The sequence below is a fragment of the Rutilus rutilus genome (assembly GCF_951802725.1).
Source record: "Rutilus rutilus genome assembly, chromosome: 6".
NCBI lineage: Eukaryota > Metazoa > Chordata > Actinopteri > Cypriniformes > Leuciscidae > Rutilus > Rutilus rutilus.
The window spans coordinates 43,241,536-43,255,725 of NC_140214.1; the positions used below are offsets into that span (position 1 = coordinate 43,241,536).

The 14,190-nt window shown below is 40.0% G+C and overlaps 3 protein-coding genes across 3 annotated transcripts in view; all 3 read left to right on the forward strand.

Moving 5' to 3' along the window:
* The window catches only part of LOC311292520 (uncharacterized protein), a 341,250-nt gene that overhangs the window by 216,224 nt on the left and 110,836 nt on the right, over nucleotides 1-14,190 (forward strand). The gene's annotated exons all lie outside the window — the stretch shown is intronic.
* The window catches only part of LOC311292532 (protein NLRC3-like), a 437,424-nt gene that overhangs the window by 216,061 nt on the left and 207,173 nt on the right, over nucleotides 1-14,190 (forward strand). The window lies entirely within an intron of this gene.
* LOC311292557 (peroxiredoxin-6-like) lies at nucleotides 1,485-9,094 on the forward strand. Its single transcript, XM_084412282.1, has 6 exons — nucleotides 1,485-1,616; nucleotides 1,716-2,069; nucleotides 5,151-5,307; nucleotides 5,379-5,525; nucleotides 8,402-8,548; nucleotides 8,642-9,094. Exons 2-6 carry the CDS (start codon nucleotides 1,978-1,980, stop codon nucleotides 8,783-8,785), a joined length of 687 nt encoding a protein of 228 aa, XP_084268408.1. The 5' UTR covers nucleotides 1,485-1,616; nucleotides 1,716-1,977; the 3' UTR covers nucleotides 8,786-9,094.

The following is a 14,190-nucleotide window of genomic DNA, read 5'->3' on the forward strand; positions in this document are numbered from 1 at the left end:
TGTATTAATACATAACCTCATTGTATTCAATTATAATGTAACATTATATTGTGACATTTGTGTCAAAAATCGTCAAACAGGTGACTCCGCGTGGTGGGAGGGGGCCCCCAAATCAAATTCTGCTTAGGGCCCCCAAAAGGCTCGGGCCGGCACTGAGGCTACTGACTAACTTCACACAAAAATACAGAGCTGTCTATTTTTGATCTTGTGACCATTGATTGATCTATTTTATTCAGTCAGCCTTGTATATGTAACCTTTGGCTAAATTATTAACTCCGACTACGCCACCTAGGTTACCTCTCAACCCAGGAAAGTAAATAATAAAAAATTACCACTAAAAGGAAATTTAAACCAAATGAATTACCACAATGAGAAGGACCCTGCTGGTTCGGTTTGCATCAAAGACAGAGACGTGACTTACAAAAGTACAATATTTATTGCTCACAGGAAAATTATTTAATTAAAAACATCTAATAGGTCTCATTCACAGTTTACCAATTAGTTACCCACATTAAACAGGAGACCACAATTAGCTCACTTTCACAGAAAGGACAACCCACACAGCAAACCTGGGGGGGGGGGGGGGCTGAGTGACCTCAGAATGACCTAAAAATATTATTTTAATATCTAAAAAACGGAAACAGCACAAACGAAACTTTTTACAGCACAAACGGAGCACAAACGATTGAGCATAGTTTGACAACGTTTTGCGTTGGGTGGGGGGCCAACTTCACGCAGGTTTGCTACCTGGGTCAGTCAGTCATTCATTCATTAAAATGGATTTACAGAAATGGAGCAAGCGTCAGTATTTGTGATGATTATCAGGGCCAGTATATATGTGTGGAAAAGCTGATAAAGACACAAAAGCTGTGTTTACATTTAAGTCTTCACTGTTACTTCTGTACATGCTTTCTCTACCGTGAACAAGATTATAATGTTATTCCCTGATGCTGACATACAGATCAAACTGGCCCGTCTGACAGTCTCGATCACTGCCTCATGTGTCTGGGCCATAAGCATGATGAGGTAGTGTTCATGGAGGAGTCATGAACCCACTGTGGGAAGATGACCATAGCGATGCTGAGATCGAGACTCCAGTATCTCGAAAGAGGAGAAGTCCCCTCTGCTATTCCCCGATCTGAGCCGCTTCAGGTAATACACGGGGTGAACTGAGGGTTACGGTGGGCCCCCCACCCCACACACATACACTGATGCTGTGATCACTGTGTGAAGAGTTTTCAAATAGTGACATAGGTATTGAGAAACAGGTCCTGGCGACTGTATAAAACTGTAATGTGTGAGAAAAACACAAGTAAAATCATCATACATGTAGAGAAAATATGCTTGCAAATCAAGTGCTCTCTCACACCCTCCCACACACCAAACCACACTAACATGCAATACAGACAGAGAGAGAGAGAGAGGACAGAGAGAGAGAGAGAGAGAGAGAACAGACAGAGAGAGAGAGAGAGAGAGGACAGACAGAAAGAGAGAGAGAGAGGACAGAGAGAGAGAGAGAGAGAGAAAGTGAAAGAGAGAGGACAGAGAGAGAGAGAGAACAGACAGAGAGAGAGTGAGAGAGGACAGAGAGAGAGAGAGAGAGAGAGAGAGAGAAAGTGAAAGAGAGAGGACAGAGAGAGAGAGAGAACAGACAGAGAGAGAGTGAGAGAGGACAGAGAGAGAGAGAGAGCGATAGAGAGAGTGAGAGAGGACAGAGAGAGAGAGAACAGACAGAGAGAGAGAGAGAGAGAGAGAGAGAGAGAGAGAGAGTGAGAGAGGACAGAGAGAGAGAGAACAGACAGAGAGAGAGAGAGAGAGAGAGAGAGAGAGTGAGAGAGGACAGAGAGAGAGAGAGAGCGATAGAGAGAGTGAGAGAGGACAGAGAGAGAGAGAGAGAGAGAGAGAGAGAGAGAGAGAGAGAGAGAGAACAGACAGAGAGAGAGAGAGAGAGAGAGAGACACAGAGAAATGCTTCAAGATGCCGGGGATGCTGTTAGGAGACATCGTTCCCAATTTCGAAGCCGATTCCACTTTTGGCAGATTGAAACTTCATGATTTTCTCGGGGATTGGTAAGTGTAATGCGTTCATGTGTGCTTGTGATATGAGAGTGTGTTGTTTGATATGTGTTATTCATCATAGATTACAATACCAGTAGTTTTATTCTCAATAGCATCTTCCTGAGGTCACACTAACAATATTCCCTCTTTTCCCTCCTCCTCTGTGTTCTTCTTCTTATTCAGTATTGGTTATTAGTGAATTGTGTGGCTCGGATATGAGACACGTTTCTCTCGTAATGTCCTCACAATGGACAGCATGTGCTAGTCAGGTATCTTTGATAAAACCGTACATGGTCAAAGCCGTTGTGTGTTCCTGTGTGGTGACTGTGTTTGTAGGTCATGCGGTCGTGACTCGTGACGCCACTGTTACCGTCTCTTCAGCTTCATCCAAACGCTGACACGGCTTGACACACATAAAGAGCAGAGTCGACAAAAACACTCTGAACTCTCTGTTATGAACACTATCTCTGATAATCCTCCCGTTCACCACCGGATGCCTCCATCTCCTGAGTATTAGTACAACTGGACTACATTTCCCAGAACCACATGCCTGGACTTATCACACACTCACACACACACACACACACACACACACACACACACACACACACACACACACACACACACACACACACACACACACACACACACACACACCTGTTTCTCATTCCCTGGACTAGTTTAGCACTGAGCATGCTTGGCTCACTGTGAAGTTTTGTCTTATCACGGCTAACATTTCCAAGCACTGTTTTGCCTGTGTTCTGACCCTTGGACTGTTTATGACTCTTGCTGGCTGTATTTTTGACTCTGCTCTGTTTACCTGGATATTGACCCGTTTGTTTGCTGCCTGCTCTGATACTTCTCCTGTTATGACCTCGACTGCTGCTTTGCCTACGCTGCTGCTTGTATATCTCTCTGTTTATCAACCCCTGCCTGTATACTGTCCTCCGAGTCCTCATCACAGACTGACAAAGTGAAGAACCTTTTGGCCTGTCCTCACTTTCTGAGACCCTGTTTGAGGGTCAAGACTTGCTTTTAGGGCTGAGGTTATAATTAGGCTAAGGTTAGGGTAAGGGTTTGGGACTAAGTTGTGGGTTTAGTGATATCAGACCCTGTTGTGCTGAAGCTTCACTGTGAACAAAGCAGAAACTTGAGTAAATGATGCACTAAACAGCTGCTCTTTGCTAGAGTTACTAGATCAAAGAAACTCAATCACAAATGCTTTTTTATCTCTCTTTGCATGTTTTCACAGTCCTTTCTGTTTTAATGAGATTCAGAGAATATTTTAATAATCAATGATCTTCGGTTGGTTATTCATTTATTGAAGATCAAAACACTCATAAGTCACTGATAAAATGTCTCAGCAAATGGAAATTGACCCGCTTCACATTTCCAGCTTCTCAGAAGCAGAAGTGCTCAAAGTTGGATAAACTTCTATAGTGGCGAAAGGAAGCTACAACAAATATGGTTTTGCTATAGCATCTCTATGACATTAAAGGAGTCATAACCTAGTATTACATTGGATACCTACTGCTGTATTATAGTCTTTCAGGCCCTTCTAAAAAAGAAAAGTGGAAAAATAAATAAACACAGACCTACTTTTACCCTTATTTCTGAAGGCATTATTGTCTCGCGAGATCAATGCGATGTTTTGGCTGTCGTGGACGCTCTATATGGCTCTGCACGCCAGTTGAAAGGGTTGTTGGGACAGCGTCATTAAAAATGAATTTCATCCACTGGTCCCTGATAGTTTCGTCCGATTTTGGGAGATAAAACACATTTACATGTTTTTTATGGCAATCAACCACAGAGCAAGTCCGGTGTGCACTCGGTTTCTCCATCTTTCTCGACTGAACTGAATATGAGGGGGAGAGGGGAAGGGGGGGCTTCCTGCTGCGGTGTCCATATATGGTATATCCTACTACCTCATGACGTCAAGAGGGAGCTGAAATCAAAATCTCGTATTTGAGTGCGCGTGCACGCGCGCTGGTTTATTTACCCTGAGGTAAACAAACGCTTCACTTTTAAATATCGGCTTCCCGGCCAGTGTATAATCGTTAGTCGATCATAACATACATTGATTCTCGTGGAAAAGTGAAAATTGCAGGTTATGACTCCTTTAAAGAGGATAAACGTGGAGAGATTGATTATGTTGGTCAGAAGAGAGCACCAGCGTTAACTAGTTTACTGTAATTTAATACCAAAGCAATACAACTTTTAAAAATAATCTTTTAAAAATGTAATGTACATTTATAACACAAAGTATAGTGCATTTATACATCACTGAAAACTCCTGTAATAATCTACAGTTCTTTGTGAAGAAACAGTGTCTGTGTGTCTATGACCAAAATATGCAATGCACAGAAATGCTGTACGTCTTAAAATGTGTTTATGATTCTTACTCAGATATGTATGAATGCACATTTCTGCAACAGAAGAAAATCATGCTTTGCTAAATCTTAATTAAGACATTAAACTTCATAATTATGAGATAAAAATTGTAAGTAATTTATTACATTCGTATTAATTCGACTTTTATCAATTATTAGTAAGTTATTATTATATTAGTAAGTTACAATTATTATAAAAAAATAAAAAGATGAACATAGCCTAGTAAGTCATAATTATGCAATTAAAAAGTCAAAGTTATGGCACACTAAGTCAGTTACAGTATGACGAAATGATGGCATACAAACGTCATAATTATGAAATACTAATAATTGACATGAGTCAAAATAAGATAGTATGTTTGTCTTTTTATCTCATAATCATTACTTATTATGTCACAATTCTGACAAAGTCATAATTATGAGATTAGAATCTAAATTATTACATTAAAAGACAAAATTATGACATACTAATCATAACATTAAAATTTGGAATTATGAGAAAGTCAAACATATGACATACCAATTCATAATTTTGACATACTAAATACTTTTACTACATACTTGCATACTAAATACATACTTTCAATGTCGCAATTTCATATCTATGATTTACAAAGCATGATTTCTTTTATTCTCCTGTGGCGGTAATGGGCTCCCACAGTTCTGTCATTCCCCTTGAGTGACCTGAGTTTCTCCTCGTCAGCTGGGGCGTCCTGTTCTCTCATCCTCGAGACTTCACTCCTGTCTGCACCACTGAACTCGGCAGAGCAGCTCAACTCAGTCCAGAGTTCAGCAGACGCAACGTCAAGCTGATCGCGCTCTCCGTCGACAGCCTCCAAGACCATCACGGCTGGAGCAAGGTTCGCTTCTTTCAGTCTGTAGTGTCTCTCTGAATGACCTGCTGCTAATGAGTCTCCATGGATGATTTCAGGACATCTTGGCTTACAATAACGCGGAGTCCGGAAGCGAGTTCCCTTTCCCAATCATAGCGGATGCTGGGAGGCATCTGGTGGAGACGCTGGGCATGCTGGACCCGGAGGAGAAGGATCAGACCGGGATGCCGCTCAGCGCGCGATGCGTAAGTGCACTGCACACATGAAGAAAGCTTCAAAAACAGAGCAAATTTCAGTAGCACTTTAGTTTAGGGTCCAATACTCACTATGAACTAGTTGCTTAAGTTTATTACTAGGATATTGGTTGTTTATTAGTACTTATAAAGCACATATTAATGCCTTATTCTGCTTGACCATATTATCCATCCTTAATCCTACCCAATACCTAAACTTAACCATTACCGTACTAACTATTAATAAGCAGTAATTAGGATTTTATATTAGGAGTAATTAGGAGCCAACTTCATAGTTAATAGTTAGTTAATAGTCAGAATTGGACCTTAATCTAACGTGTGACCCAAATCTCAAATAAAAATGGCGAATAAAAAGAGAATGTTGTGGCCAACAATAGTAGCTACAATTACTGGGACTAACATAACATGCCTGAAAAGAGTGTAAACCTGGTTGTGTGTTTGTTGATTCTGTTATTTTTGCAGCAAAAAAAAAAAAAATATATATATATATATATATATATATATGAATATTTACTAAATCAAAAAGTCACACTTTACATTTGCTGTCTTTAACTACTATGTGCCTGCATTAAAAAAAAATAGTAAGGTACATAGTACTTACTCTATTCATGTTGTATTGTAAAACATTTGCGCTGCTATTGAAATGGGATACGGGTAAAGTTAGGAACAGGTGGTCATGCTCACGCCCGACTATCCCAAATTCTGATCACAGACACCGGTCACAATCACAGCCACAATCAAGGACTCAATAAAACCTGCACTTCCAATCAGTCAGTGTCTGGTGTCCAAAAGCAAACAGTCTCTTGTAATGTCTCCATTGGTGGTCATGCCCATGAGACATGACTAACTGAGACTTGTTACAGCACTTGTGTACTGTTGCACTCTTGTTTGTCTGATTGCTTCTATTGTTCTCCTCATTTGTAAGTCGTTTTGGATAAAAGCTTCTGCTAAATGATTAAATGTAATTGTGTATGCCCTGTCCCATATTGACTCTACATCCGAGCCACAAGAACCTCCTGACACAATACTGCCTTCATCCAATATTGTCAGTCCCATACACTGGACCCTGAACCATGAGATCGCAGACGGCTCTCTAACCGAGCCTCCTCCACCAGGCTGCCCCGCCAACCATGTCTACATCCCATCCTCACTCCGTCTGGATCCCATGGACACTGTTCACTCCTCACTGGACACTGGACACCCTGGGACCAATCAAACCCTCTTGCTCCTCCGAAATTGGTACTCGTGGCCTAATCTGAAGGCTTGTTCTGGGAATGTGCCGTCTCCGAGAGTCCCTGCCACTTACCATTTAGTAAACTTCTCCTGTTGCCCATTCCAGACCATCCATGGTCACATCTAGGAGTGGATTTAATCACTGATCGGCTCTTGATTACTTGTGTTCTCGTCATATTGAATAGATTCTCTAAATCAGGGGTTTTCAACCCGTGGTCCGCGGCCCCCTGGTGGTCCGCGGCGGCATTGCATGTGGTCCGTGACATGAAAGTGAAAGTGAAAGTGAAAGTGAAAGTGACACGTGACGGCCAAGTATGGTAACCCATACTTGGAATTTGACCTCTGCATTTAACCCATCCAAGTTAATGCACACACATTAGGAGCAGAGTAGTGAGTAGTTAACACACACACACACACACTGCAAACGTGGATACACACCCAGAGCAGCGGGCAGCCTTTGTGTGGCGCCCGGGGAGCAATTAGGGGTTAGGTGCCTTGCTCAAGGGCACCTCAGTCATTTCCCACCGGCTCTGGAATCGAACCAGCAACCTTGGGTTACCAGTCCAACTCCCTAACCACTAGGCCAGGACTGCCCCATGCATTCCAGCCTACATAATTTCACTATTAAAATCACTTTTTTTCCATAAAAAAAAGTTTGTCTTAAAAAGAAAAGGCAAGTCAGTCAGTAATAAATACATTGGCATTCAGTAAAGTGTCGAACCCATAAAAAGTAGAACCATTGTCCGCTTTACATAAAACAAATCACGACATGACCTTGTGTGAGTGAGTGAGTGAGTGGCGTTCACACCAAACGCGAATAGAGCGTCTGGCGCAAGTGATTTTCATGTCAAGTCAATGTAAAGACGTGTTTACGCGCATCTGGAGGTCCTGCGGCGCGAATGAGGCGTTTAGCGCGGTGCGAATGAGGCGAATTGAGCGTCTGGCGCGATACGCGCAAGTGATTTGAGGGTGAGAGAGAGAGAGAGAATTCTGATTAGTTGAGAGGATATATCGCGTTTAGTCTAAAAATAGGTTCAGCGCTTATCGCGGTTTGGAAAGAAACTGCATCTTGCAGGACATTTTAAACAAAGAAATATAGCGATTTGGCATGAAACGTTGATGGAGCAGTGAATAGGTTCAGTAGGCTACACAGCAAAATGACATGACAAACTCTTTTTTTTTTTTTTTTAAATGCCATTTCCTCAATTCGACGTCCGACTGTGCTGTCTGACAAAGGAATCCACACACTACACACACACACACACACAATAGTGGGCCGCCGATTACTTGTTAGTCAGAATGGTGGTCCCTGGCACAGAACCAGTTGAAAACCCCTGCTCTAAATCATGCAAGATGATGCTCCTCAAGGGTCTCCCCATGGCTATGGAAACAGCAGAGCTACTTTAAACCATGTCTTCCGTATTTTTGGTCTGCATAAATATATAGTTTCAAACCGGGGACGACTTAGGGAGTGGGGAGATGATGCCATTTCAACCTGCTCTGCATGCTTGGTGGTTTACTGAATAAGAGAAGAGTTTAACATATCTGAAAAGGTTGGGTCACTGGTTTGGACAGAGCCATCAACCCTTCACACTGCACTAATTGTTTTATTAATGTGTGCATTTTTCGTTCAGGTATTTGTGATTGGTCCAGATAAGAAGTTGAAGCTGTCCATTCTCTATCCTGCATCAACGGGACGTAACTTTGACGAGATTCTGCGTGTGGTTGACTCTTTGCAGTTAACGGCACACAACCGTGTGGCCACACCTGTGGCCTGGCGGGTGAGAAATGTCAAGCCTGGTCTGTTTGGAGTGTGTGTGTCTGTTCCTGTCATCAGTGTGTAATAAGTGACGCTCATATGCTGTTGTTTGAAGCCTGGAGACAGTGTTATGGTGCCGCCCAGCATCCCTGAGCAGGAGGCCGTGGCGCTCTTCCCCGCTGGAGTTTACACCAAAGACCTGCCCTCCGGGAAGAAGTACCTGCGCTACACACCACAACCAAACCCCCATCAGGAGTGAACGTACAGACGGCTGATGTGTGGATTCAGTGATGCTGTGTATGAGCAGCTGTTCGTAAAACACCAGTGCTGTTCTCACAGGAAGAGGAAAAAGTCCTCACATGTTCCACACACAATCTACAGGTTAAATATTACTTACACTTACAAAAAAATAAAATAAATGAACAATACAATTCTAATTTGTATTTTTACATTTTAAAGGTAATGTTTTATTTATTCAAACTATGTATTTCATCAACTAACATCAAATTGTGTATTTCATAACTAACACAGTTGCATAGTTCAACTATATAGTTCAAGTATAGATTTTAAAACACAAACATATATAAATATATACACACACACACACACACACACACACACACACACACACACACACACACATATACATACACATACGTCATTGAAAGTCAGTTCAGTTTTGTTCAATAACTGTGTAAAGTTCATCAGTTAATGAGTTTAATTCATCTATAAAGCAGCTCTGCAGAAAACAGGGATGTCATCCTCCAGCCCAGTTAGGTGTCCATCCCAAAATATTATTAAGTGTTCCCAACTAAGCAAGCCAAAGGCGACACACACACACACACACACACACACACACACACACACACACACACACACACACACACACACACACACACACACACACACACACACACACACACATTTTAGTCCAATTAATGACTAGCAATGGCTTTATTATCTTAAGTGTGGTGTTGGCATCGCATTTAAATACATTTCTTTCATATAAGGAAAACAAATAGCACACTCTACTAAAGAAAAATGAATGTGACATTCCCCATCTTCCAATTTAAAAATATTTTGGTGGGCCATAAGAGATTACACCCGTCCAGGTGGGATGAAAGTAAAATTAGAAAAGTGAGAGGACACCTGTTCTCGAGGCCGGAAGGACACGTCACATTTCAGAATCCCAGGGAAAGGCTGCACACTGTGTGCATCAAAAGGATTCGTTTTATTTCTTTAAAACTGACACTTAATTACTAGTGTAGGTTAAAAAAACGGTTTTTCTTTATTTATCTCTACCACTGTGCATATCACTGGATATAAATACAAATATAATAATCTATAGTCTATAATACTGTTCTGGAAACAAACTTTTGGAATAGTGAGAAACGATCCTCATTTTTATAGTGAGTCATTAACAATTATCAAATCACTTCTAGGCTACATCTAATCACCAATGAAAACACTGAAAATAAAGGATAAAAGCAGGTTCGCGCAAACTACAGGATTTTGCTTGTATTGCATCAAAATAGTGATTTTGGACCAAAAATCCTAACTCAAATACAATATTTAAATACATATATTTAAAACCGTTGTTTGCCCAGCCCTGTTCTAGATGTACTTTGTCAAATGGTGCTGTAATGGGGGGACGGGAGGCAGGGTTCGTACAGACACTGTAAAAAGGACTTTCAAGGACTTTTCAAGCACTACTTTTTTGGATTTCAAGGACTACAATAAGAGATCGCACTTATCAAACAATATCTTTAGGATTTTTTTAAGGAAAATAAATTACAGATATATGGTATCCAAAATACAACTTACAACATATTCAACAATATATATTAAATACAAAGTTTATAATGGCTATTATTGCTCAATAATAATAATATTTTATATTATAATGTTGGCGTATTTCAAACGGTCTGATGGGGTTTATCAGACGGGCAGCAGTGTTAACTTAGCTTGAAAGATTGCATTTGTGTTTTTTCAACAACAACAACAACAAAAAAATCATATATTGTATTTAAATAAGTAAAGCACTTTTCAAGTACCTCTTCGTAAATATGTCTGTTTTCAAGGGTTTTCCAGGACTTCAATTTAAAAAAATCCAATTTAAGTACTTTAAAGGGATACTTCAGCATTTAGCATTAAGCTTTGTATCAGTAGAAAACCTGTAGTATTTTCGAATTACCGTGCTTCCCTCCCTCATATCCCCCTGAGACCAGAGATTTATGTATTTTTTTGTCTGGAAAAAATCCTCCGATGACTCAAAAATCGTCATTTTGCATCATCGGAGGATTTTTTTGTCCAGAGGCGAGAGACTACAGCCAGTAGGAGGGGCTGTCCCGCATGTGTTCAACCCGCCCATAGGGGGATCTCACTCACAGAATGTACAAGCAGTGTCAGCCATCTTTTATTGGAAGCTAAGCTAAGCTAACAGGCTCTTGCTCTGTGGAGAAAGCTGAGTAGTAGAGGTTACCATACATCCTCCTTTTCTCGGATATGTCCGGCCGTCGAGATCGTCCAAAATGTCCGGGATTCGGCTTTTGCTTTCTGCAGTCGCCATTCATTGTTTACATGCACACCTTTTGTTTCAATCTAACTGAATTTACTCCGACTGGTAAATCTGAATGTAGTGTTTACATGAATGCTAAACAAGTGATCGGTTGATGTGCGTTTTAACATTGCTAAGAAGATTCCCGCTCCTCCGTGAGAGATACGAGACCGGTGCGTCTCACAGGTGTTGCTCATCAGTAATCACGCCACCAGCCTCGCGCCGTTCTCCCGCGGCCCTCAGTCTCGTCCTGCTCGCCACAGTAAACATGATGAATGAAGACTGTAGAACGCAAAAGCCGAATCCCGGACATTTTGGGCGATCTCGAAATCCCGGGCAGACTCATCACGGAGACTAACGATAAAACGGCGTCTTTTAAGTTTCGAGTCAACTAGTAGCCTAGCCTAGTTGTTTAACTGTTACTGGTAGGCGTGGCCTCATAGGGCAGCGAAGCAAGTGCATTCTGGGAGTTGTTGTCTTTCATCAACATGAGCCAAAAATACATTTTCAGGCTTTTCTCAGTCTAGAAAGCTCCAAATTCAAAAATAATTTCACATTTCTACTACATAAATGACCCATTTTAAATACACATTAATCTTTCCAGAGGTGAAGTATCCCTTCAAATCAAAAGCACTTTAAGCACCTTGTATGAACCCTGGGGAGGGGTCCTATGCAAACGATTCCAAGGCTGAAGCAAGGCCTCGTTTATGCCTAAGGCAGATTCCAGAAGTCATCTCCAAACACACTTTATGCAGTTATGTGCAAATACTGAGACAATATCATGGACTTTTTTCTTATTAGCATTACTTAAACATTACTCACTTCAGTTAGGCCTACTCAATGTCAGTGGAAGAGAAACATGCCAACAGTAGTTCAGAATCGTTATAGTAAATGGCATCTGATGTCGTTTCGAAACAAGTATCGGTGTTTAAATAATCAGAAACGAACACGTTAAGAACGGAAACTTTACACATATGAACCACGCTGTGCATTGGGTCCTTTGCAGATATTTTCCAGAATATTTTAAATAAATACCTTTCTACAAGATTCTCTGAAGACCTCTGATCAGGAAGCTGCTGGGTGTTTCACATTCTTTCTATTATACTATTAAATCTTTCACTCATATCAGAAACGTAATCTCGCTTCAACGACAGCCTGTAACAAACCAGACGGCAGATGTCGATGCATATCTGTGTGTCTGCACACTAGTAGGGGAGGGAATAGCCCTGTGATTGGCTGTTGCTTAACAAGCAATTTAGCAGTCTATAAAAGTTGAGGACTTTTTCGTTATTTTCTTTAGGTGCTGTTATGTACAAAACTACATTTGATTACACTTATAACACAGTTCAACATTCTAACAAAATCTGATCTCATTCTCTTATTACAGTTCATTGTTAAATTCACTGTTTCAAAATACAAGATTGTTGTAACATGTAATGAGAGCATGTGGTTTAATCACCAAAACACATCAGTATGATTTTCTTGTGATTCATTACTTAAAATAAGTTTATCTCTTGTGTTGCAGTTTATGGTCTCACTTTATATTAGGTGTCTTTAACTACTACTATGTGTATGTGCTATCATCAAAAATAAAAAAATAAAAAAAGTACAATGTACTTATTGTGTTCATATTGTCTTGTAAAACACTGAGCTGGGATACAGGTAAGGTTAGGGACAGGTTTGGTGGTATGGGTCAGTTTAAGGGTGGGTTGAGGTGTAAGGGACGGGTTAACAGTGTAGCCTAATTATAAATGTAATTACAGAAATTAATTACAGCTGTAATTACATGCAAGTATTTTCATGTTCATGTTAATTTTATTTATATAGCACATTTTACAACAGCCACTGGCTGACCAAAATGCTTTACAGAACAGCCAAATTAAGAGAAAATAATGCCTGCATAACAACACAACACAAATAAGCAACAAAGCTAAGAGCAACCTTAAAACAGGAGTAGCAAAACAGTATCAGACTCACATATAAAATAGTAAAACAGATGGCAGTGTCAGACTCTGATATAAAATGAAAAAATAGGAGTGGTAAAACAGCATCAAACTCAACATTTTTTAAATCAGAGGTGGCAAGGCATTATCAGACTCAAATATATAATGGAAAGAACCAGGAGTGGCAAAACAGTATCGGACTCAATGGAAAATAGTAAAACCAACCAACCTTAATTATAGGCCATGAAAACCAAGTGTGTTTTAGGCTGTCCTGATTTCTAATGTCAAATTGTTCCAAAAAACAGATAATGAACATTTTCTGTTAAATTACGGACAGTTGAACTCTAAAACGGAAAATTCTGTATATCAACAGTACATTTTCTGTACTATTCACGGATAATCCTTATAGGCTACAGAAATTTCTATTTTTATAGAATTTTTATAGCATATCTTTTGGTAGCAAATAATTCAAGAAAGATATATACAAATTAAACATGGTTTATTTTCGAAAACATTTTCATGTAAACATTCTTAAATGCATTCAATAGATATATGACAAATTAAACAATGTGCAAAGCACCATTAAAAGTGCTTGTATTGTGGAATATGTATTGAGACATTAAACAAACAAGGGACAGAATTAAAAAAGAAAACATGAGCAGGTACTTGCACAATATTGGTGTTGCACCAAATAGCTCACAAAATTCTTCACAAAACATGAATAATAAACTAAAAGTCAAGATTCAAATACAATACAATACAAATGCAATACAATACAGAAAGAAGGAAACAAAAACAAATGGAATACGAAGACAGGGCTGCTGCTTTTATCATTAAACATTGCTTTAGACTTGTAGTCAATAGTAGAGTGAAATATTACAGTGCTGATGCCATTTTTCAGTAAGAGAACACAATTTTCCTTCAAGGGTTAGTTCACCCAAAAATTTAGATTGTCATTAATTACTCACGCTCATGTTGTTCCACACCCCACAAGACTTCAATTCATCTTCAGAACAAAATCTTTTTGAGGAAATCTGAGAGATTTCTGTCCCTCCATTGACAGCTTACGCAACTACGACTTTCAAGGTTCAGAAAGGTATACAGACATAAATGTAATCCATGTGACTCCAGTGGTTTAACCTCAAATTTAGGAAGTGGCACAAA

Excerpts from the sequence above, each read along its gene's own strand:
- LOC311292557 (XM_084412282.1), top strand. The coding sequence starts at position 1,978 with ATGCCGGGGATGCTGTTAGGAGACATCGTTCCCAATTTCGAAGCCGAT. Across the intron at positions 2,070-5,150 it reads CATGATTTTCTCGGGGATTG|CTGGGGCGTCCTGTTCTCTC; the intron begins GTAAGTGTAATG and ends TCTCCTCGTCAG. Across the intron at positions 8,549-8,641 it reads CCACACCTGTGGCCTGGCGG|CCTGGAGACAGTGTTATGGT; the intron begins GTGAGAAATGTC and ends TGTTGTTTGAAG.